At 50.1% G+C, this 23,710-nt stretch overlaps 1 protein-coding gene across 1 annotated transcript in view; it reads left to right on the top strand.

Annotated features, from left to right (window-relative positions):
- The first annotated feature begins 7,326 nt into the window (after positions 1 to 7,326).
- PIK3R6 (phosphoinositide-3-kinase regulatory subunit 6) overlaps positions 7,327 to 23,710 on the top strand; it is a 47,646-nt gene continuing 31,262 nt past the window's right edge. The window contains exons 1-2 of the mRNA XM_036837154.1: positions 7,327 to 7,421; positions 19,196 to 19,297. Of these exons, the coding sequence (XP_036693049.1) occupies positions 19,285 to 19,297 (13 nt within the window). The 5' untranslated portion in view covers positions 7,327 to 7,421; positions 19,196 to 19,284. The remainder of the gene's footprint in view (positions 7,422 to 19,195; positions 19,298 to 23,710) is intronic.

Genomic DNA, 23,710 nt, shown 5'->3' with positions numbered 1-23,710 from the left:
TGGGGCCCAGGCCATAGTGGTCTGGTACCATCCTCAGACGTCTTTCTATGGTCCCTGACATCCACGTCACGCCTCCTCCAGAGGGATGGCTCTCCCACAACCCCTGTGTCAAGGAACGCTTAGAGCCCCCTCAGTCTGCTCAAAGCAGAGGCATCAGAGAGTTTTCCAGCCCCTGCAGCTTCACCCACATGGGAGACTGTGTGTGGACCTGGACTGCTTGGCACCTGCCCTGGGGCTTCAGACTTCCCTTCCCCCACTGTCACGCCCACCCCACCCTCGAGCACTGGGAGGTTAGCCGCTGCCCTGGGAAGAGGGCTTCTTGGTTTTCTTGGGGAAGAAGCTACTCCCTCCTTTACCCAAGTCTCTGAATCCCTCTTTTCACTCCCCTAACCCTAACCAGCAAAGCAGGGTAAAGGGAGCTGGCTCCCCTGGGAAAGAGTGCCCACCCCATCCCCCTGGGGCAAAGACAGGCAGCTGGCAGGCTATCCCCATCTGTGCCCTTTATTTCTCTCTGTCCCAGGCACCAGGCACACCTGTGTCCTGGGCCAGTCCACAGCCCCCAGGATCTCAGTCTGCTTGGGCTGCTATAACAAAATACCATAGAGTGGGTGGTTTAAACAACAGACATTTACTTCTCATAATTCTGGAGGCTGGGAAGTCCAGGGTCGAGGTGCTGCCAGGTTTAGTGTCTAGTGAGAGCTCTCTTCCTGGGTTGCAGACGGCCGTCTCTCACTGCGTCTTCACAAGGTGGAGAGAGGAAGCTCTGGTGTCTCTACCTCTTATAAAGACGCTAATCCCATCATGGGGTCCCCACCCTCAGGACCTCATCTAAACCTAATTACCTCCCAGAGGTCCCACCTCCTAACACCATCACATTGGGGGTTCAACATAAGAATCTGGGGAGGACACAGACATTTAGTCCGTAATACCTGGCAATTCTGAGCATGTGGTCCCTGGAGAGGCGGCTGTGGTCACGGCAGCCACACGCCTGTGCCCCTCTCTGCACAGGGCGAGTGGGAAGAAACAGGACCCATTCGGGGAATCTCAGAAATTTAGAGCTGGAGGCCAAGCCTCGGAGTCATTGCAGCCTGACCAGAGAATCTGCCCTGAACATCAAGGTAGCACAAACCGAGATACTAGCAAACACTTATCGTGCACGGGCCCAGCACTGTCTACGTGCTTTACGTGCTTACGTCATCTCGCTTACGCTTCCCAACACTGTCCACGCGCTTTACGTGCTTACGTCATCTCACGGATGCTTCCCAAAGCCACCACTGTTACCGACCAGGGTTCCTGGACTCTTTAATCAATAGAAATTGATGAGAGGCCGGGGGAGGAATTCAGGCGAGTCTTTACTGGGACTCGTGCTGCAGCAGAAGGGAGCGAAAACAAGCAACATGTGCCCTTGCTCACTCCCTGAGGTGGGGCGAGCTGGTCCCTTAAATGGGGTGAGGGGGGGTTGGGCCGGAGCGGTGGCTCAGGTGGTGTGCCCACCCCCTTGGTGGTGGCGTGTGCAGGGGTCATACGCAGGACCCTGCTTTTGCTCCCCGCCCCTCAGAAGTGGCAGTTGGGTTTTGACCTTTTTGTATCTTCTTGTTCATAATTTGCCTAAACTGCGCATGCGTGCAGGTATTTTTAGTCCCGTATAGTTTCTTTGTATTCTGTTGCTGGAGGAGACATTTGTCCAGGTGCAAGCACTGCAGTAGAGGGTCCCAGGTCCCAGCCTGTCTCATCATGAGGTAGGTACTATTGTGCCCCATTTTACAGTTGGGGAAACTGAGAGAAGCTAAGGAACTTGCCCAAGGTCACAGAGACAGTGAAAAGGGGAAGCCAGGACTCAGCCAGGCACCAGACTCCCTGCTCTTAAGCCTGCTCTTAAGCTCTGCTGCTCCCTCAACCCCCTCATGTGAGCTGTGGGGAAACTGAGGCCCAGAAAAGTAAAGTTCACACAGATCTGAGGGGGATGGCTTCATCCTAATGGACTTCCGGAGGAGCCCTGCTGGTTTCACAGCTACCCTCTTCACACTCCCTGGGGATGGTGGCGGGCGGGGTGTGGAGAAGTGGAAGTGGGGGGGTGAAGGAGGAGAGTGAAGGGTTGGCGGGGCTCCAGGCAGGTCTGTGTGGCCACTGCTGGGGGGCGGGGTGAGGGAGTCAGGAAGGAAGCCCTTGGTGAATGAATGTCGCTTCAGCCCCCAAAGCTGGCCCTGGCCCCAAAAGGGTCCCCTGAGACCTCGGGAGAGAGGAAAGTGGGGGGAGGGAAGGGAGCAGAGCAGCCTTCCCCACGCCCAACCCCTCCCCCACCAAGGAAAGGGGCCTCTCCGAGCAAAACTGTAGCCGCAGGTCTACAGAAGTAAGACTGCCTGGGAAAGAAGCCGGAGAAAGCTAGGAAGGCTTTGCAAACACACTCTCCAACCCCTCGGGTTACAGATGGGCAAACTGAGACCCGGAGAGGAGGGGACGGAGCAGAGGCAGCTAGGAGCAGAGGCAGCTAGGAGCAGAGCCCGGGCAGAACGCTCTGTCTCCTACCGGAGTGCGTGCGCATGCGTGTGCACAGGCCAGGCAATTTGCGCAGGTAATAAAGGATTGGGCTCTTCGGGTTTTCTCACTGATGTCCTGCTCCATCCTCAGCCTTCTAAGGGCGAATTTTATACAGACAAGCGCCTCCAGCTCCTCCTCCACACTCTGCGAAGCTTGCAGACCTGCCCTGGAGGAACCTGCCTTATTAGGAAGGTAAAGGGGGCAGCGGTGTGAGGGTGCTGGGGCAGGAAAGGATGGTCTCCAGGCTGACCTGAGAACAGGGGGAGTAAGAGGATCCCAGGCCCTGCCCTCCAGGGCAACCCCAGGTTCTCTCTGCCCTTGACCCCGTTGCGGAGGGGCCTGAGGGGCCTGAGGAGTTTGGAGGGGGCACAGGTGCAGAGGGAGGCCTGGGCAGAGAAGTTTTTCCTCACCAACTTGAAGGATGGCTTGTGCAAGAAGGAATGGTCTGGGTTTCTCTGTATCTTTCCCACCTTGATCCATGTAAATGTGTTACTAGTCCAGAAAATACGGACATTTAAATTTAAAAAAAGAATGTGGTTGGTCCTTAGGTACTGATAATGATTTCCAAGAAACAAAGCAAGCTGACAAACAATCTGTATAAATCACCCCAAGCTGTGGGCAATGGTGATCACTGTGAGGGGAGGGAAAAGAAACTGGGAAGGCGGAGGAGTAGGCTTGCTTTTTTATGCTATATACTGCTGTATAATGTTTGTTATTACCATGAAAATATATTTTTGAATTGCTTGAGCAATTTTTTAAACGCTAAAATTTAAAAAAATGTTGACAGTGTTTAAAATCGAAATTCCTTCTCCCCCCAAAATAAGAGCAGCTGAAAGGTGAGGGAATGGATAAAAACATAAATCAGCTTCCTACAAAGGTCACCCCGTTAGCCCTAACTCTGCGTGCTCACACAACCAACAAAACCACACTGCTGGAAGTAAAGGGTGGAAAAATCCGATACATGTACTGTTCCTCACCAGACAGTAGTACTAGTTGCTAACAAGGTCCCAGGTGATACTGATGCTGCTGGCCCAGGAACTGTGCTTTGCGAAACACTGGTTTAGGGCATGATGTTGTTCTGCTGCCCTGGAGGGAATTCACTAGAAGCAGAGGTGCCCACCAGGTGAGCGCCAGCCTTGCCACTGCCTTGGTCTTCCTGCAATAGAGTTGAGAGCCAAGGAACACGGGCCAGGCTTCAGGCTGGCTCAGCCTGAAGGTCCTCCCTGTGGTCCTACAATGAACTTGCTGGACTCGGTGTTTCCTGGTTCAAGTCCCATCACCTGCCAGTTACACGAGCCTTTAAACTCAAGTTTACCTGTCTGCATAATTGTCCTAACTCTTGAAGTGATTGTATAGATAAAGTAAGATGTGTTTCCGTAACAGCTATTTTCTGGTTTATTACCTCTCACTGCTTTCTAAGGATGGGTCCTACCAACCAGAGAACCATTTGTTTTTTGGTTGTTGTTAATGAGTTTGGGGTATAAAAACTGGGAGGCAAGGATTAGAATGGAGTTGAGGTGCTCTGAATGCACTTCAAGAGGACTTTGATATATTTGTGAAAAAATCTGGGTGGGAGGAGCCAGGAGTTAGTGAGTTGGGGTCACGGGGAGAAAAGAGAAAGGAAAAAAAAAAAACTCTACCAGTCCAACAGCATGGCCTGGAGGAGGGCGTCCGGACAACAGAAGTATCCACGGAAGATCTTTAAATAGCGTTAAGAGATGAGTAATAGCCACTTCTTTTCCATCCTCCTAATGTAATCATCAGTAAAATCTACATTGCTTATTAGGATTTTCTGAGAGTGAACTCCTTAGAAAACTCAAAGAGATGATGGGTTCTGCATCGGCTGCTGAATGCTCCCAGAGGGGACCCCTGCAGAAGATGGGGCTGGAGCAACGCACAGGTGGCCCTGGGTTTCCTGTGTCCAAAACAAATAATTCTTCCCTGACTCCAATACCCTGGCCCTCTAGAGGGCCCTGATCCCAGCACTCATCTCCCTACCACCACAGTTACAAGAGGATTTAATTTGTTTTAATTTGTTTAAAAATTTAAAGTTTCATTTGTTTAAACCTCTCAGCTGCTTAGTAATAGACCGGGAAATAAGTAAGACATATCTTTCTGAATAAAGGGGGCTGGAAAGAGGAATGAGGATGGAACAGATGCAGTGGATTGTCGGCAAGAAAGATAAGTAACTTGGCAGCTCCAAGGTGAATTAGTGAGCAGACCTCCAAACGCCCAGGCTGGGATAGAGGAACCTGGGAAGCTATCACAGCTGTGCCCAAAGGGGCCATAGATGTTGAGCCTCTGCTTCTGTATCTTGGACGTTGGTCACCCCAGAGTGGCTTTGCAACCATTAGCTAACCAGGTGATCTGGGAACCAGAGCAGTACGTGCAGGGAACCCTAACCCTCTCGAGTCTGATGCTTATGGATCATGTGGTCTTGTTGGGGGAAAGGGCTGTTCCTCAGAGACTGGTGCAGGTGGGAAACTTGGCAACAGACGGCCTGAAAAGCCCAGATTAAACAAACCCTAAGAAGAGCATCTGGAGGGACACAGCGTCACTGGGAACAATCAGAGGGGCAATGCCACCCCCTTGGTGATGGTAGGCGTGGTGCGCTGGGGGCAGGTGTGGGGTCTTGGTCCTTCCCCTGTCCACCTCCGTCACTCTCTCTTTGTCTCCTGGCTGGCTATCAGCTGCGTGCCCTCAAAATGAGGGCGCCTCAGCTCCTCCTTGCAGGGCACAGCTCCCAGGCTGTCCACGGTCACCAAGCAGCCACTTCCGTGGCTACCACACCCATGGTAGTTGCAGAGACATCAGCCGATGATAAGAGGAGCAGAGCAGCCACAAGAGGCTGACATCAACTTGTGATTTCCGACTCCGGCCAAAGCTGATAAGGAGAAGGGGCTGCCCGTGACGGCCACACTGCTGGCTGCTGCTGAGTCCTGAACCTGCAAGGGCTGAGTTCCTGGTCCTTCATCCTGTCCTGGACTTATTCGCTTCACTCATTCATTCCCTCATTCCTTCGTTCATCCATTCATCCCTTTGTTTTATTTACTGAGCCAAACTGTCTCTTGACATTCTCTTATCCTGTGATGGATAGAATAATGAATAAGACCTAGCCTCTGCTTTCTCAGAACTTATAGGGGCAGGGATGCGGCAGATATGTGACCTAAGAATACAAAGATGCAAGGTAAAATGTGAGTTCAGTCACGTGAGTGGGACTGAAAAGAAGTAGCTATGAGAGGGAAGCTGAGCTCTAGAGCAAATGATTCAAATTTCTGGACTTTTTTCTTTTTTTCAAATGGCCTCTTCTACAAAAGGAAGGGATGGAACAGAGCCCATTCAACCCTTGCAGAGAAAGGTCAGCGGCTTCTCCTTTGGTTGCAAAGGAGGAACCCAAGTGACAGAAACCCAATGCAAACAGTCTTAATCAAAAAGGAGGGGGCATTTATTGGATCACATAGTGGAACAATTAAGAGAAGATCTAGGCATCAGGGTTTCAGGCACAGCTGAATCCAGGCATTCATGCTGTCTGCAATCTGCCTCTCTCCAGAGCCATTTAGGCATTAGGCCAAATCGGATGACAGCATAGAGTGTGTGAGTTTTTCAAAGGTCTAGAAATGTGTTGGAGATTCCCCAAAATATTGCTTGGCTTCAAAATATGAGAAAAAGAAAGAATATGACAAACCAGCAAACATGTCACCTTGGAGGTGATCTGCTCTCCAGCACTGCTGTCTCCTGATCATCAAGGTCAGCAGATGCTTTTTCGTGCTCTTCATCCATGTCCTCTCTGCAGTCTTGGACACCGTTGACCATCAAGCCCATGACACTGTCCCCACCCCCAGCTTCCATGGTACTCCACTTTTCCTCCTGACCTGTTTTTCCCTCTTCTGTACTGAAGGAAGGAAGATTAGGAGTGAGCCAGGAGAAGGGTTGGGAAGAGAATCCCACTGCACATGTGAAGGCCTGGAGGTGGGAGATGGCCTGAATCGTTAAGGAACTGCAGTCGTTCTGGAAGGCGTCAGAGCAAGGGAATAAAGCCTGAGGTTGGGGATCAAGGAAGGATCAGATCAAGAAGGGCCTTGCAAGTCATGCTAAGGAATTTGGCCATTCTCTTGAAGGTAATAGGGAGCTATTGAAGGTTGTAACAAGGTGTAACACGATCAGATTTGTGTTTCACTATCAGAAAGAGACCTTTGGCTATGAGGCGGAGGCAGGGAGACATCAGGCAGTTTTAATAATTTAGGAGAAAAACGGTGGTGACCTCATGACAGCCATGGGGGATGGAAAAAAAAATGGGACAATTCATGAGACAGTGACAAGACTTGGTGCTGTTTAGGTGTAACAGGTGAGGGAGGGGAAGGTGTGAAGAATGACACCCAGGTTTCTGATTCTGAGATGAGCAGCAGAGCAGTGGGTTTAGAGGGTGAAACGAGGAACTGGCTTTGCACCTGTTGAGTCGGAGGAGCTTGGGGCCATCTGGCTGATGGTGTCCGGTGCGGGGGGGTTCTTGGTGTGTCTGGAGCTTGAGAAAGAAGTCAGGGCTCCCTGCATCGCTGCCCAGGCAGCACCAGCGGGGGGGCCCATTGGAGGTGCCACCCTCCCACCCAATCAGAATAAAGAACCTCCAGTGGCCAGTGGCTGACCACAGACACTTCTCTAGAAAGCAGCCTCGCAGCAGGATGTGCTCTGGGTGGAGCTTTGAGGGCCATGGGGAAGGGGAAGGAAGAGGAGGGGACAGAACCAGGCCTGTGCGACACTGGGCTTTTCTCTGCAGGTCTGGAAGCTGCAGACACCGGTCAGGGCTCGTCTAAGACATCAGCTGGTCCGGGGCTGGAGGCCTCCCCGGGCAGGACTGTGGACAGCTGAGCTGCAGCTGAGCCAAGGTAGGCGCTGGCTGGGGGTAGGGTCTCCAGGGAGGGAGCCGGGAGAGGCAGATCTGAGCAAAGCAGATGGAGGGTCCGGGAGGAGGGATGCTGGAAGGGGAGCCCGTGAGGGGCAAGACACCCCTGGCGCCTATGAACACACGCCCAGCCTTTCCGAGACGGGTTGCCCAGATGTGGTGGCTACTATGACCGTTCTGCCAAGTTAAGATTATCCAACCCGGGCGGTCCAGTGGTTAGGACTCCGCGCTTCCGATGCAAGGGGCACGGGTTTGATCCCTGGTGAGGGAACTAAGATCCCACGTGCCTCGAGGTGCGGTCAAAAAAAAAATTAAAAAAAGATTATTCAATCCATTTTCACAAGAAGAAAGGACGCAGGACCCTGTGAGAAGACCTCTCCTTTCTTCTCCGAATCCTGTAAATGCCAGTAATAACAGGACTAATTATTCACACCTGGTGCCATAGACTACATTCATTAGCCCATTGGATTCTCACGGGCAATTGGAGGAAGGCTGGGTATGTTTCTAATGCCCGTTTGTAGGTCAGGAGACTGAGGCAACTTACTTGGCAAAGACTGCAGAGTGGGTAAGCAAGGCACAGGGCTCAGAGAGAATCTTCTGGGTCCCCATCTGTGCCCCTCCTGGGACATTATCTGTCCATCTCTGTCCCGGGTCTTGGCCATTCTCTACACACACACACGTGGATCGAGCATCTTCTACGTGTGCAGCCGGTGCCAGAGTCCAACCAGAGCCGTGTCTCTGTCCTTGAGAAGCTGCCCGGCTGGTGTGGGGTTGAGACGCGGCTGTGAGTGACTAACACAGACAGTAACAGGTGCCGGGGCCGCTGGCGAGGCGAGGTGTGCGCGCAGGTGGAGAGAGCCCCGCAGGTGTGGGATCAGGGAGGGCTCCACGCAAAGTGGCATCTGGGTCTTGAGGGAGACAGAGGGCTTGTGTGCAGAGATGCAGCGGCGGGCGTGCCAGTGAGGGGGGCAAAGTGCTCAAACCCAGAGTAGGAGAGTGTGGGTGTGAACAGCGAGAAAGAACAGCTAGAGATTGTTTGGCTGCTAACGCGTGGGGTGTGTGGAGGACGTAGCAGCAAGGGCCTGTCCTGTTTCTTTATTTAGCTCTTAAGTAAGTGGCTTTTGAATATCATCTCACTGAGTCCCCACAGTAATCTTATGAGGTAGGTGCTAATATTAGGTCTCCTTTAAAGATAGGGAAACTGAGGCACAAGGGCTCTAAGCAACATGTTGCCATAGCAACAGAGAGGCTTGGAACCCGGGCAGTCCAGCACCAAATGCTACCTGCCCGACCACTCTGCCACTTTCCTCTGTTACCTCCTCGGCTCTCACGGTGGACGTGAATGCGAGGCTGGCTCGCGGCTTCCTGGTCTGCATCCAGGCCCTGTCACATTCCTCCCAGGCTCCCCCAGCACCCCCCCCACCCCAGGAACAATGCTCTCCTCCTCCCCCCTCGAGCAGCCCTCTTGCATCCAGGTGTTTCCTTCCCAGCCAGAGGCAGACTCGGCGGAGGAAGTGGGCCTGCCCGGTCCTCAGGGGACAGCTGGGGAGCAGGGCCCTCGGGAATCTGGAAAGCCCAGCGGGCCTCGTGGGATGAGGGTTGACAGGGGCCCCCTCAGAACCCCAAGCTCTGCACTTCCACCCCCACTAATCACACGCTCTAAACCAAAGAACTGGGTGTGTCGTCCGGCAAGTCTGTCTCTACGGAGAGAAAAACTCAGAGTCTTGGAAATGGCATCTGCCCCAATATCCTGGGGGCGGCTGGCTGGCAACGTGGGTGGGAGGAGAGGGGAGTGGTTCAGCGGTGGGGGGGGGGTCCCTTCTCTCTGTGCCGGGGCGGTGGGCACAGGACAGGAGGGAGGCAGGGGTGTGGTCCTGGGAAACTCTGTGTCTTTCTTCCCAAGGGGTGGCTTCTTCTGTCTGAAGGGTCTGGCCCGGGAGCCAGCAATGGGGCAGGCAGGGGATCTTCCGAAGCTGGGATCTTCACAGCCAAACACTGACCCGGAGCCAGGCCTCCTCAGTCCTGCTCTCTGCAGCCCTTCCTCCAGCCGGGAAGTCTTTCCCACGATCTCTTGCACAGAGAGAATGGGCAGCAGCAGCTGCGAACAGGGTCCCATCTGCTGCTTCCTGCCGCGTGTCACAGAACCGCCTCTGTGGCTCTGTGGCTGGTCCTGTGGCCTATTTCACCCCAAGGCAGTGAATAGCCATGTGTTTGCACCCGCCCTGAGGACTGTTCGTTGCTAATGTTCTGTGTTTAAGGAGGAATGTCCTCTGAATCCCAATTCATTCATTCACTCGTTCATTCTTTGTTTCTGGTCTCGCCCCTCTGCTGGAAAGGGTCTAAGATTTTACCCTCCTTGTGACTAACAGGTTAGCGTGTCACAGTTTTAGGGATGCTGGCGGAAAACACGAGATTCTAGAGTCAGAGACCCAGGTGTTTATCACTCACGGTGCAACAGGCAGTGTGAGCGTCCTGCCCCCAAGTCCCCTGGGAGAGCGGGGAGGTGGCCCCAAGTGGATGCTGTGTGTCACGGCTGAGGAGCCCTGAGCTAAGGAAACCCCCAGTGTTCACGGTGGGCTGCGAGCAAACCTGCCATCTTTGCCCTGGAAGGAGACATTGTCTCTATCGTACTGGTTGGCAAAGAGATCCACCCTTGGCCCTGGAGGAGATACTTGCTCTCTGTTCCAAGGCTGTTCACGATACAAACCTTCTTGACGAAATGATCTGGAACAAAAGCTCACCAGACAGGCACAAACCCGTGGAGGACTGTCTGCCAGCATCCTCCTACTGTCCCCTCGCTGACTGCACCCCAGCTGCACTGTCCCTTGAAAAACCTCGGGCACCTCCCTCCTCAGCGCTTGGGTGGCTGTTCCCTTCGTATGGAACATGTTTCCTGCAGACATTGCCTGGCTTGCTCCTTTCCTCCCACAGGCTTCTACTCAGATGTCACCTCCTTAGGGAGACCTTTTAAAATGGCACCCCCAACGCTGGAACCTCACGATCCCCTTCTCAGCCGTATTCCTATAGCACTTCTCAGCATCTCATATACAACTTAATTATGGCATTTATTGTCTTCCCCCACTCCCACCCTCACTACATACCCTCAGGAGTGTGACCTTTATGAGCGCAGGTGTCTTTGTCTACTTTAACTTATTGCCGCATCCCCAGGAACTGGAACAGTGTCTCACACTTAGAAGGGGCTCAAAACATATTCGTTGCGTGAATGAATGAATCCATCCACTTATATGATCTTCAGCTGAAGACCTGGTTCTCTCTACCTTGAGTCTGTAGGACAGATAAGGCTCAATCACTATTGAGCAAATGAGACAAGCAACGAATAGCACTGGCCGGGGATGGGGGTGGGGGATGTATGAGAGGCTGCAGTGCCGTGACCGCGGGGCTGCTCCCAGGTGGCTGGGATTCGCCCCTTGGCCGCTTTCCGTGCTGCTTGTACCAGCTGCTGGGAATCTTCCCAACTGGTGGCGGAGGCTGGTGTGTTTCTATCCTGTGATGTCGCATTCTTGCTGTGACTGGGGGAGCTGGGAGAGGGCAGGGGCTTGGGAGCTGAGCTTGGACGTGCCGCTTGCCTGGTCAGCAGCACAAAAGCCACAGTCGGTCATCCGAGATGGAGCCGGAGGCCAGTGCCCCGCACAAGTGGCAGAGCAGCGTCCTTACCGCTGTGTCTGGGGCCCCCTTCCCGCGGGACCGCTGCCTCTTCCCCAGTATTCGGAACGTCAGTGTCACCTCTGTGTCCTGTGCCACTTGCCATAGCAACCATGCCGAACAGGCTTGATTCCATTCCCCAGCCTGAGAGCAGCCTGGGGACAGGGGCCCTGTCTTGTCTTCATACAAGTGCTTGACATTCACGATGCAACGCATCAGGGGCTACGGAGAAGTAGAGGAGTGTACCGTAAATGCTTGTCGAATGACTCACATGGCACCTCGGGGCAACCGTAACGCCCAGCTTACATCAGGCGTGTCTGTAATTAACTCTTCTCTCTGAGAACTGGGACCTGGGCCACAGCGGACAGTCCCCAGCTTTACAATGGTTTGACCTAAGACTTTTCGACTTTACGATGGTGGGAAAGCAACGTGCATTCAGTAGAAACCGTACTTCAAATTTTGATCTTTTCCCAGGCTGGCGATATGGGGTACGATACGCTGGGCAGGGCAGCTCCTAGCCGGCCACACGATCACAAGGATCAACAACTAATACACGTACAGCCATTCTGCACCCAGACGACCATTCTGTTTTTCACTTTCAGTAGAGTATTCAATCCATTACGTGAGATGGTCAACCCTTTATTATCAAGTAGGCTTTGCGTTAGAAGATTTTGCCCAACTGTAGGCTAATGGAAGAGTTCTGAGCAGGTTTAAGGTAGGCAGGGCCGAGCTGTGATGTTCTGTAAGGGTAGGTGTGTTCAATGCATTTTCGACTTACAATATTTTCAACATACAGTGGGTTTATTGGGATGTAACCCCATCATAAATCAAGAAAGATCTATATAGCTTTTGGGTTGCCAGCTTGTCTGCCTCAAAGAGCCCAGCAGGAAGCATGAACGATGCCACAGACCAGCTGACAGTGGTGGACGCAGTAGGAGGGGCGGGTGCACGGCCCTTCCAGGGGGGCAGCTGCAGTCCAAGCCCACTGATGGTTGCCACGTGGAATTATGGGCCCATTGTTTCCAGATCTTCCAGTTATTCCTTCTAAGTAAAAGCTGAGAATCTTGATTTTTATGTGAAATCTGACTTTTAAATGTGGGCTACAGAGTCAAATTTTCTAGAACCGTGGCTGCTTCTAGGGAAAGAGGATGCTTGCTTTTTCACTGTGTAGCATGTGTACCTTTCAGACATTTGCCATGGGCAGAGTTTTTAGCGTGGGCAGTGAATTCTAACAATATACCAGGCAGAGCAAGTCTCTGGTTCCCCGTGCAAATATTACCAAACACGTTTGGTCTGCCCGAGTTGCAGTGAGCCAAACGCTGAGATGCTGAGGTTGGCCGCAGAGAAAGGGTTTATTCATGAGGCAGCCAATCGAGGAGACGGGAGAACAAATCTCAGATCCGCCTTCCTGAAGGCGAGGGGGCGAGGGGTACTTATGAGATAAAGATGAGGCGTGGGGAGCATGGGGAAAGGTGATGCAGACAAGAAAAGGTGAGGTAATCATCCTTCTGTGCAGGTGCAGCTAAGCTACAGGCTTCTTCACGGGACGCATGCTCAGAAAATGGTGCCATTAGCATGTTCTGAGGGTGGAGGTATTGGGCCCCTGACGCCAAATGGTCACCAAGTGGACACTTGCGCCCGCCCAGATGGAGGGTCCGTGGTCTCAACGAGTCTTAATGGGCTCAGACTCAAACTGGACACAACTTTGAGTTCCTAAAAAGCAACTTGGGCAAACGTCTTATTGTTCAGGCTTCATGACACTTGCAGGACACGCAAGTTTTTGTAAAAATAATTAAAGCGAGCCTGATCAGCAAAGGCAGTTTATTATTTATTAATGGCTAACTGATAACTACCCTCGGTTTCTGTGAAATATGTGTGTCATCAAGCTTGCTGTGGGCATGGGGACCAGTGTGCCAATCGTGGGCCGAGAACGTGGCGAGTAGGGCCACACTGCAGTCAGAAGTCACGGGCTGGTAGGCCCCCAGCTCCTAAGGGCAAGGACTGTGTCTCACTTATTTACCTCTGAACGCTCAGGCCTGGCACAATTTCTGCCACATGAACAGTGTTCCATAGATGCTGCTGGATTTACTCAGCAATCTCCGTCCCTCGAAACACTGCCAGGAGCTAGGAAGAGAGCCAGAGGGCCTCGGAGCAGCCCGAATAGACGTTCCAAGAGCATGGGCGTTCCACGCTCTTTTCATAGACCAGTTTCTCGGGCTTTGTCTCCGTATTTTACATACAAGACAATGCCGTGTGTTTGTCTGGCTTCCCAGCCTTCGGCAAATCGGCAGTCTGGTGAAAGAGCAGAGACGGCAGCAGGGCAATCACCAACACAGAGGAGCCTCTGTTCCAATTTAAGAGAGGCATCCCCTCTGAACACACAGATTACAGCAAGCGCCCTTTTGGATGGATTACAGAACCTCGCCCTTCCTGGCTGGGAGGGCCAGTGAGGCTGTGGGCCAGACGGCAGCCCCATCCACCCACTTTGTGCGAGGTGCAGTCCCCACTGCTGAAACAGGATTCAGACCTGAGAAAGCAGGAGCCTTTCAGCATAGGATGGAGGCTTCCTTCACCTACCGACAGCCCCTGAAATCCTCACTGTGTTACGGCGAGGTACCTGCAGTCAACTCCCATGAGATTCATCGAGAAAACCTCAGAGGCAAGTTTGGGTGCTTAAAAGGGCAAGGTTTATTTCCTGAGAAATTCACATCATCCTGAAGTGAAACAACTGAGATGTTGCTGCGTTTTGCCAGAATGACCTGGGTTCTGCTTGTTTCCATTTCCTGTCTGGTGCAGGCTTGACCCCTGAGGGCTCTGCCCCATACTGGTGTGGTCAGCAGCCCCAAAGGACAGGAAATAGATTACAGAGGGCCCCTGCAGAGGAACAAGGCGGTGGCACAGCGTATCCCCAGGACCTGCACAAATACATACGGGCACCGAATACATGGTTGATGAGTGAATAAGTGAGCAAATGAATGAATAGAAGAATGAAGGAGGCTTTCTGACAGCGATTGTTCAAGCTTCTTAGAATTTTGCTTTCCATTAAACATCATCCCAGACCACCCCCAGCTTTACATAGTTAAGTCCTGAGAATACACTCCTCTTTTTTTTTTTTTTTTTTTTTTAAATTTTATTTATTTATTTATTTATGGCTGCGTTGGGTCTTCGTTTCTGTGCGAGGGCTTTCTCCAGTTGCGGCGAGCGGGGGTCACTCTTCATCGCGGTGCGCGGGCCTTTCGCTGTCGCGGCCTCTCTTGTTGCAGAGCACAGGCTCCAGACGCACAGGCTCAGTAATTGTGGCTCACGGGCCTAGTTGCTCCGTGGCATGTGGGATCTTCCCAGACCAGGGCTCGAACCCGTGTCCCCTGCATTGGCAGGCAGATTCTCAGCCACTGCGCCACCAGGGAAGCCCCTCTTTTTTTTTTTTTTTAATATATTTATTTATTTATTTGGCTGAGCTGGGTCTTAGTTGCGGCACATGGGATTGCGGCATGCAGGCTTCTTTAGTTGCGGTATGTGGGCTCTAGTTCCCTGACCAAGAGTCGAACCTGGGCCCCCTGCATTGGGAGTGCAGAGTCTTAACCACTGGACCACCAGGGAAGTCCCTACTTCTCTTTTTTTTTATTGAAGTGTAGTTGATTTACAATATCGTGTAAGTTTTAGGTGTACAGCACAGCAATTCAGCTATATATATTCTTTTTCAGATTCTTTTCCCTTATAGGTTATTATATAATATTGAGTATAGTTCCCTGTGCTATGCAGTAGGTCCTTGTTGGTTATCTATTTTATACATAATAGTGTGTATATGTTAATCCCAGCCTCCTAATTTATCCCTCCCCCGACCCGGCCTACACTTCTCTTTTAATCTGTATCTTTGTGGTTTCTTTTCCTTTAAGGCTGCTCGGTGGTCATGATTAGCTGATTCCTCCCCGACAAAAGTTTGACTGTGTGTCTACTTTATTTTCCTCGGGCAGAGGGTGCTCTGTGAGGTTTGGAGCAGGGGAAGAATGTGTACGGAGGGAAGGGAGGGGGCCATGACTGGACACCCCAGGCTGAGATCTGAGTTCTAGCCCTGATTCATCATTCATTGGACATGTGACTTCAAATATTTCTCCAAAATATTTATTCACTGTCTCCTGGGTGCCGATACTGCCTTAGGCACTGGGCATGCTGCAGTGAATAAGACACACTGGAACCCAGTGTTTGTGGAGCTCGCATTCTAATGAAGAGCCCAGAAAACTACTCATTACATGGGAAAATTTCTGATCCTGATGAAAGCTATGAATAAAATAAAAGAGTGTGCTAGAGCATGACTGGGAAAGCTATTTCAGAAAGACTGGTCAAGGAAAGGCCTCTCTACGGAGGTGACATTTCAAATGAGACCTGAGTGTTGAGAAGGAGCCGGCTATGAGGAAAACTTGAGAGAAAGGTGTTGCAGGCAGAGGTGTGCAAAGGCCCTGAGGTAGGACTGAGCTTGGCAAGTTAGAGGAACACAAAGAGCCATGAGGTGAGATCCTGGTGAGCCAGAGGGAGAGCGGGCTGAGATGCAGCTGGAGAGGAGTACTGAGGCCAGATCGGGCAAGATTTAGGCGGGATGAGGAGTGTGGACTTTATGATAAGGTCTAAGGGAAGTCATTGGAGGGCTTCAATCAGGGGCTGAGTTGTAGGGGGAAGAGTGGGAGCTGGGAGACCCACTGGGGGCACTGCCGTAATTTGAACAAGAAATGATGGTGGCTTGGACCTGGTGGGGCAGTGGGGATGGAGCAGAGGTTATCACCATCCTTCTTCACAACCACATAGCCGATAGAGGGGGACTTGAGAACACAACTTCTGGGGTCCCACTTGGGAAGCTTCTCTTTGTGTCCCTCCACCCCTGGATTTGGGGATCTGCCCTGTTCCCACTGCCTGTCCGCCTTGGGCGGTGGCTCTGTGTTGCCATTTTCCAGCTCCTCCCTATAGACTGGGAACACCCCAGGGTCTTCCACTCACAGTCGAACTTTCATGTTTGAAGTTTCATAGTTCATTTAGATTTCAGTGTCTAGTCTTGCCCACCAAAACATGCCACTGCGCATTTTTAGAGAGAACAAACATCATGAATGCCTGACACCTTCCTCTCCTGAGTGGAGTTTTAGTTCCCCGACCTGCATGCCCAGCCCTTGATCAAAATGTCATCATGAAATAGTCTGACATTCTAGCTGGTTCTTCTGGGTGTCCATCTCACAAAGAGAGGAGGAGACTGCAGCTCAGAGAGGCCCCCAGTGGGCCCCATGGGGATGGGGGTGCTGGGACTTGAGCCGGATTCCTTAGACTCCAGAAGTCACGCCCACATCTCAGCATGGTCAGCCTTACAGCACAGCAGTCCCAGAGACCCAGGGAGGAAGAGAAGAGCAATTATTTTAATAGTTTTATTGTTTTTTCCCCGCGATTATAAGTTACACGCACAGTGTAATTCAGTGGCCGTGTCCTTGAGTGATGAGCTCACAGGTGTCTATTTTATTATTATGCTTCCCAACTTACATACATGTCAGCTCTCTCTTTTGTGTGCCCTCTGCCACATAATAAAAATAAAGTCAAACCTATTTCATATTAAGACATCAGATATAGAAATGTATTAAAAATGAAAACCAGTGCCTATGGGTAAGTGATACCACTTATTTTTTTATAGTTTAGTGTGTATCATTAAAAGATAAAGGACTCACACACATACACACCAGGGAAATCTGAATAAAAAGGTATCAATGTCAATATCCTGGTAATGATATTTGCACTGCAGTTTCACAAGGTGTTACCACAGTGGGAAACTGGGTAAAGCACACGTGAGATCTCTCTGTGTTATTTCTTACAACTGCATGTGCATCTACAGTTACTTCAACATTGAACATTTAATTAAAAAAAAGACAACAGCTGTTATTTTTTTTTTCAAACAGAACTACAAAACTATTATCTCCCTCCACCCAAATTTCTGTGGTGTTCAAGTTTCCAGTTGCTTCGAATGTCATAGTTTTTTGTAATAGTTTGAATTAGGATCGAAATAAGATTCACTTGGTTGATAATGTCTCTTAAATCCTGTTAATCTGTAGCCCCCGCTTCCTTTGGCTTTACGTCTCCCCTCCTCACCTTCACCCCATCTTCCCTGCAATTTGTTTGTTAAAGAAAACAGAATGTTTGTCCTGTAGAGTTTCTCAAATGCTGGATTTTGCATCCTGGTAATATCTGTATTTCCTATAAATTGGTAATTAGATATAGAGGCTTATTTGCATTTCGAGTATATAAAACATGCACAAGCTTAAAAAAATTAAAACGGTAAAAAAAGGGTATATACTAAAATGTCAATTACTTTTCCACTCCAGTTCCTCAGATGTTTTTCAAGAGGTAGCTGTGCCTTGTGTGTAAATGATCTGGTTTTTTAAAGATGTGAGAGCACCATTGAACAAACATGCCTTTTTCTTGGTAAATTCTAGAATTTGGTAAAAACCAACTAAGCACACAAGCATGTGATGCCAGTTACAAATTAAGATGTGGGTTTCTCTCTTTTTTTAATACTTTTTAATTTTTTTATATTTACGTATGGTAAAATTGACTATTACTGCTATGCAGTTCTATGAGTTTTAACACATATATCGATTTTACCACAGTCAGGATACAGAGCAGATCCATCACCCCAAAAGTTCCCTCTTGCCCCTCTGTAGTCACCCCCTCTCCCTATCCCAAACCCTTAACAACCACTGACCTATTTTCTTTCTTTCTTTTTTGTAATAAATTTATTTATTTATTTATTTATTTTTGGCTGCGTTGGGTCTTTGTTGCTGCGCACGGGCTTTCTCTGGTTGCGGCGAGCGGGGGCTAGTCTTCGTTGCGGTGCACGGGCTTCTCACTGCGGTGGCTTCTCTTGTTGTGGAGCACGGGCTCTAGGCGCGCAGGCTCAGTAGTTGTGGCGCACGGGCTCTAGAGCGCAGGCTCAGTAGTTGTGGCGCACGGGCTTAGTTGCTCCGCAGCATGTGGGGTCTTCGCGGACCAGGGCTCAAACCCGTGTGCCCTGCATTGGCAGGCGGATTCTTAACCACTGCGCCACCAGGCAAGTCCCTAGCAGGCGGATTCTTAACTACTTCGCCACCAGGGAAGTCCCTTCTGTTGTATTTCTTTTTTTAGTAGCTCTCCCAGTGGATGTGAAGTGCTTGCTCTATTTTTTTTAAACTATCCTCATTCGATTTTTGGTACCAAGGGTAGGCTGGCATTTTCAGAGAATCTTTTCTTCTTTCTCTATTCTTTGGAACAGTAAACTCTATGCTGAGTAACATGAAAACTTGCTTCACTCTGTGGGTTTGAGAGAACTTATCAAAGGAACCATCGGAGCCAGAAGCCACGTTTTACGAGCTGGTTATTTAATGGCTTTCTCTGTTTCCTCACTGGTTACTAATATAAGCAGTTTTTCTAACTCTTCTAGAGCCTTTTGAGTCATTTTTATTTTCCTAGAAAACTGTGTATGATACGGAGGGTTCAGACTTTCTTTATACAGGTAAATGTCTTGTGGGATGTTTATCATTCCTAATATTGTCTCTTTGTTTTCTCTTTCTCGATTAGCTTTCCCAAGTGTGTGTGTATGTGTGTATTTTTCTTTTCTTCAAAGCTCTTGGATTCTTTCGGAGTTCCTCTGCTTTTCAGAAGCAGAAGTGTGTTGCTCCGGGAAGCAGACTTCGGGCGTCCCTCCCTCTGGGGTCACAGTGGGGCAGCCTGTGGTCGTGATTGAGGGCATGAGCTCTACAGCCAGATGGTCTGAGTTCAAGTGCTCATTCCTTTCCTTACCAGCTATTTGACCTTCAATCGTTATTTGTCTCTGTGCTTCCATTTCCCCATCTGTGGAATGGGGAGAAAATAGTGCCTACCTCATAAGGTTAATATTAAAGAGTTGATAGTTTTTAAGTGTTTAGGAGAGTGCCTGGCACATAGCAAGCACCACAGAAGCACTTCTTAAATAAACCTAGACTCCCTCCCCTCCAGTTTGAGAGAAGCCTCGGTCCCCTGGGAGCCTCTCCGGTCCACAGATATACTTTGTACACTTCCCACCACTTACACTAACTGTCTCTTCTTTTGCAGAACCACCTCTCTGCAGGAAAACAACCACCTTACTTTCCATTCCGCTGCCTGAGATAATCACATCCTCCTCGCACTCACCCCAGGCCCCCATGGAGAGCTCAGGTCAGTATGGTCCGGGAGAGGGGGGTCTGGTGTACCTCGTTGCAGAGTGGGGAAGGCCCATCTGGCAGGTGAGGATGCCCCCAGGGCTGGCAGGACCACCTCTACCCAGCGGGGCTGAGAGACCCCTACTCAGCTCCCCAAATGCGAGAACATCTTGAGAGACGGACATCTACACGCTTGTACGAGCCCCAGCTGCCGGCAGATCACTGAGCTGGACATTGGGAGTAATGACAATAATAACAATATATGTTGCCAAACACTTGCATTTATTTAACAAAAATCTCTATGGCACGTACAATATATCAAGTAGTGGGAAAAGCGCCTGACAAATATTAATTCGTTTAGCCTTCATAAAGATCCCATAAGATAGATATTATTATTACTTTCATTTTACAGAATATGGGAAAGTGAGAGAAGACAGATATTGTCCCAAGGTCACATAGATATTATATGGTCAAATCAGGATTTGAACCCAGCAATCTAGCTCCAGCACCTGTGCTGTGAATGACTTCTCTACGGGTTGCCTCATGCAAAACATCAGAAGGATTCTGCGAGGTAGGGATGTCAGTACAATTGTCCTCCTTTTACTAAAAGGGAAACAGGCTCAGAGAGGTTAGGTAATTTGCTCAAAGCTACACAGCTAGTAAGTGGCAGATCCAGGATTGGAACCCACGTCTGGCTGATTCCAAAACCTAGACTCTTCTCCCTACACCATCCTGAGACAACAAGCAGAGATGACCCTTCCCCCAAGATGCGTATCAACTAATGTTCACCTGGCAAGTCAGAAACCACTCCTCTGGCCACCAGGCATAGACTCCAAGGCCGTTGAAGATCCCTGTCCCACGGAAGGGTAGGGGACACCCCGAGGCAGGCACAGCCACCAGCTTGTTATCATTCCCAAGACAGCACCCTTTCCACACCCCACTCACCCTCAGAGAGCCTCACCCAATCAGAAGATGCTTCAACCAGTGAATCTTGGTGTCACAAGGTTCCTAGTTGTCTTTAACCAGCTGGGGTTTGGGCTGGGAGGATAAGGGTGGAGGCAGCACTGTGAAAATCTCCTACTGAACATTTCAAAACCAACTTACTTTGCACTCACTTGAATTACAACAATTAAGACACATCGGTATCGTGTTTTAGGAGGGGAGGTATACCGATAAAGGTTCTTTGGATATAAGCAATAGAAACCCATAGGGTTCATTTAATATTCAAAAATAAAAAGTGACTGAGCATTGAAGGAACAGCTGAAGCACCAGGCACCAGAAAGGGCAGGGAACAAGGTGGATCTGCCGCCAGGACAGGAAGAGGAGGCTCTCTCCACTCCTGGCTGTCACCCACACAAAGGTCACCCAGAGGGAGAGAGAGTCCTTTGGCCAGCTGGGTCCCGTGCCACTCCAAGGCCAGGGCAAAGCAGGGCACCTGGGTCACAGTGTCACCAGGATTATAGTGAGCGGGGAAGGCTACAGGGCAAGAAAGACCACCAACATCCACCCCCAAAGATGTGACAGATGACAGCCCCCCCGACCCAAAGTCCAGTGGGTGAGAGAAGCACCCCCAAATTAGGATGCTTGCCCTGGAAACTCCGAAAGGGAGTTTTTCCATCAGGACCAGGGACTGCAGTTGTCCTGGCTGGCTTCCCAAATTAAAGTTGTTTTAAACTTTTCCCACCTTCCTACAGCCCTTAGAGTCCTCTCATCCTAGAGTCAAGAAGAGGGGCACCTGAAAAGTAAGACGTTTATTTTGAGGGCTGCAAAAGAGCAGTGTTTCAAGGGCACCAAAGGTATCATTATTTTGCCACTCCTGCGAACAGGGACAAGATTGCAAACCTTTTTAGAACCATCTGAGCCTTTATACCGCATGGGGGGAAGGTGGGAATCAGGCACGGGATGGAAGAAAGAGGAGTATGAGCCGTGTTACTCCAGCCAGTGGTGCACCTGGGTGCTGAGCACGTGATTTCAGTGAGCAGCTGAGATGCTGAGACAGGGCTGTCTGTTCACCAGGGGATTCTCAGACAAGTCCTCGCCCCTGGTAGGAAGGGCAGTCGGTAAGGTCCAGGTGGTCAGCGTGTAGGGGCCCCATGGGCTCCAGGAAAATGGAGCCCAGCTGAAAGGTCAAGGTCAGGAAAAGGTCATCCTCCAAAATGGAAACTAGTAAACACAACATATACCAAATGACATTCACCTGTACAGAGCTAAGCTGCCCGGGGTATTCTGAGTCTGAATTGGAACACAGGCAAACAAGCCATGTTCTTCTCAATTGTATTATGGCTCACCCGGCATGAGGTAGTGGGACCCCCAGGTTAGTGATTTTATTGTGATTTTAAAGGGAAGGGACCAGAAAGAGTTCACTGGTGTGTTTCCATTTCCATTCCAGGGAGGGGGTTCTGATTCTGACGGCTGATACCCAGAGAGTGGAAAAGGACAGTTCTCCACAACATCCTAGTTTGAGGGAAACGTCCCTTGGGAATTATGAATTCAATCTCTCTGGTAGCAATTTTGTGTTCCCTGTAACCCTCTCATCTGGGTGGTTATCTCCACCAGCTGGAGAAGGCTGAGGGAATTTTAAGTTTGATTCTTCCACCAACTTTCCCCATACTGATGCCATGGTCCTCTCTGGGCATGTTTGTCGGGGTTCTCCAGAGGAACAGAACCAGTAGGATGTATATACATATACAGAATGAGATTTATTATAAGGAATTGGCTTACGTGATTATGGAGGCTGACAAGTACCAAGACCTGCAGTCAGGACAGCCAATGGTGTAAATTCCATTCCAGAAGCCAGCAGGCTCGAGACTCAGGAAGAGCCAGTGTTTCAGTTCAAGTCCAAAGGCAGGGGAAAACCAGTGTTCTAGCTGGAAGGCAGTCAAGCAGGAGGAATTCCCTCTTCCTTGGGGGAGGGTCAGCCTTTTGTTCTATTCAGGCCACCACTGATTGGATGGGGCCCACCCACATTAGGAAGGGCAATCTGCTTTACTTGATCTATCGATTTAAATATTAAACGCATTTAAAACACCATCACAGACACAATCAAAATAACATCTGGGCTTCCCTGGTGGCGCAGTGGTTGAGAGTCTGCCTGCCAATGCAGGGGACACGGGTTCGAGCCCTGGTCTGGGAGGATCCCTCATGCCGTGGAGCCGCTGGGCCCGTGAGCCACAATTGCTGAGCCTGTGCGTCTGGAGCCTGTGCTCCTCAACAGGAGAGGCCGCGGTGGTGAGAGGCCCGCGCACCGCAATGAAGAGTGGCCCCCGCTTGCTGCAACTAGAGAAAGCCCTAGCACAGAAACGAAGACCCAACACAGCCATAAATTAATTAATTAATTAATTAAAAAAAAAATAACATCTGACCAAATATCTGGGTGCCCTGTTGCCCAGTCAAGTTGACACGTAAAATTAACTATCACAAGAGGGTATGGGACAACTTCAAGAAGACAAAGACTGGTCTGCTTGAAAAAAATCTTAGGAGATTTTATTCCTGTCATGGCTGGACCCAAAGAGAGTCAGAGCACTGGTGTCTAGAAGGCTTACATTTCTAAACAAAGGTTATATCTTTTGCAAACAAGCTAACGGACAACAACAAAAATAATAGTAATAATAATAAACTTTCTCCAATTGTATTCTTTTAAATAAATTTATTTTATTTATTTATTTTTGGCTGCGTTGGGGGTCTTTGTTGCTGCGCTTGGGCTTTCTCTAGTTGCGGCGAGCAGGCTTTCTCTAGTTGTGGCGAGCAGGGGCTACTCTCCGTTGCAGTGCATGGGCTTCTCATTGCGGTGGCTTCTCTTCTTGCGGAGCACGGGCTTCAGTAGTTGTGGCTGGCGGGCTCTAGAGTGCAGGCACAGTAGTTGTGGCGCACGGGCTTAGTTGCTCCGCGGCATGTGGGATCTTCCCGGACTAGGGATCAAACCTGTGTCCCCTGCATTGGCAGGTGGATTCTCAACCACTGTGCCACCAGGCAAGCCCCTAATTGTATTCTTTTAAATCTCCTCCCACCACCGTGAGAGCCAGGAGTATTGCCAGGGAGGGGCCATCCTGACCCTGTGACCTTCATTCTTAATTCAGGGATGATTGTCCTCTGTGAACTCTGAACATCTTGTCACTTCACAGCTTCTCTAACAGATCAGTTATTCATATGTCCAAACTTACCACCTAAGACAGTAATTCTCACTGAATTAGATTAGTTCTGCAATCCTGTACATTAGATTCTCCTGGGGAGATATTTTAAAAAATTGATTATTGGGCCCCACCCTCAGATATCTGATTTATTTGGTTTGGGGTGGGCTCTGCATCGGTATTTTTTTAAAGCTTTCCAGGTGATTCTAATGTGAGCCAAGGTTGGGAAGTAGGGGAAAAGCAAACATCTAAGGAGGGGCTTGGGGAGAGATTTGACTGTCTAGGATCGCAGGACAACAGAG

This window comes from Balaenoptera musculus, chromosome 20 (assembly GCF_009873245.2).
Source record: "Balaenoptera musculus isolate JJ_BM4_2016_0621 chromosome 20, mBalMus1.pri.v3, whole genome shotgun sequence".
Classification (NCBI taxonomy): Eukaryota; Metazoa; Chordata; class Mammalia; order Artiodactyla; family Balaenopteridae; genus Balaenoptera; species Balaenoptera musculus.
The sequence above is the reverse complement of the archived record's forward strand: the minus strand, read 5'-3'. Positions and strand labels throughout refer to the sequence as shown.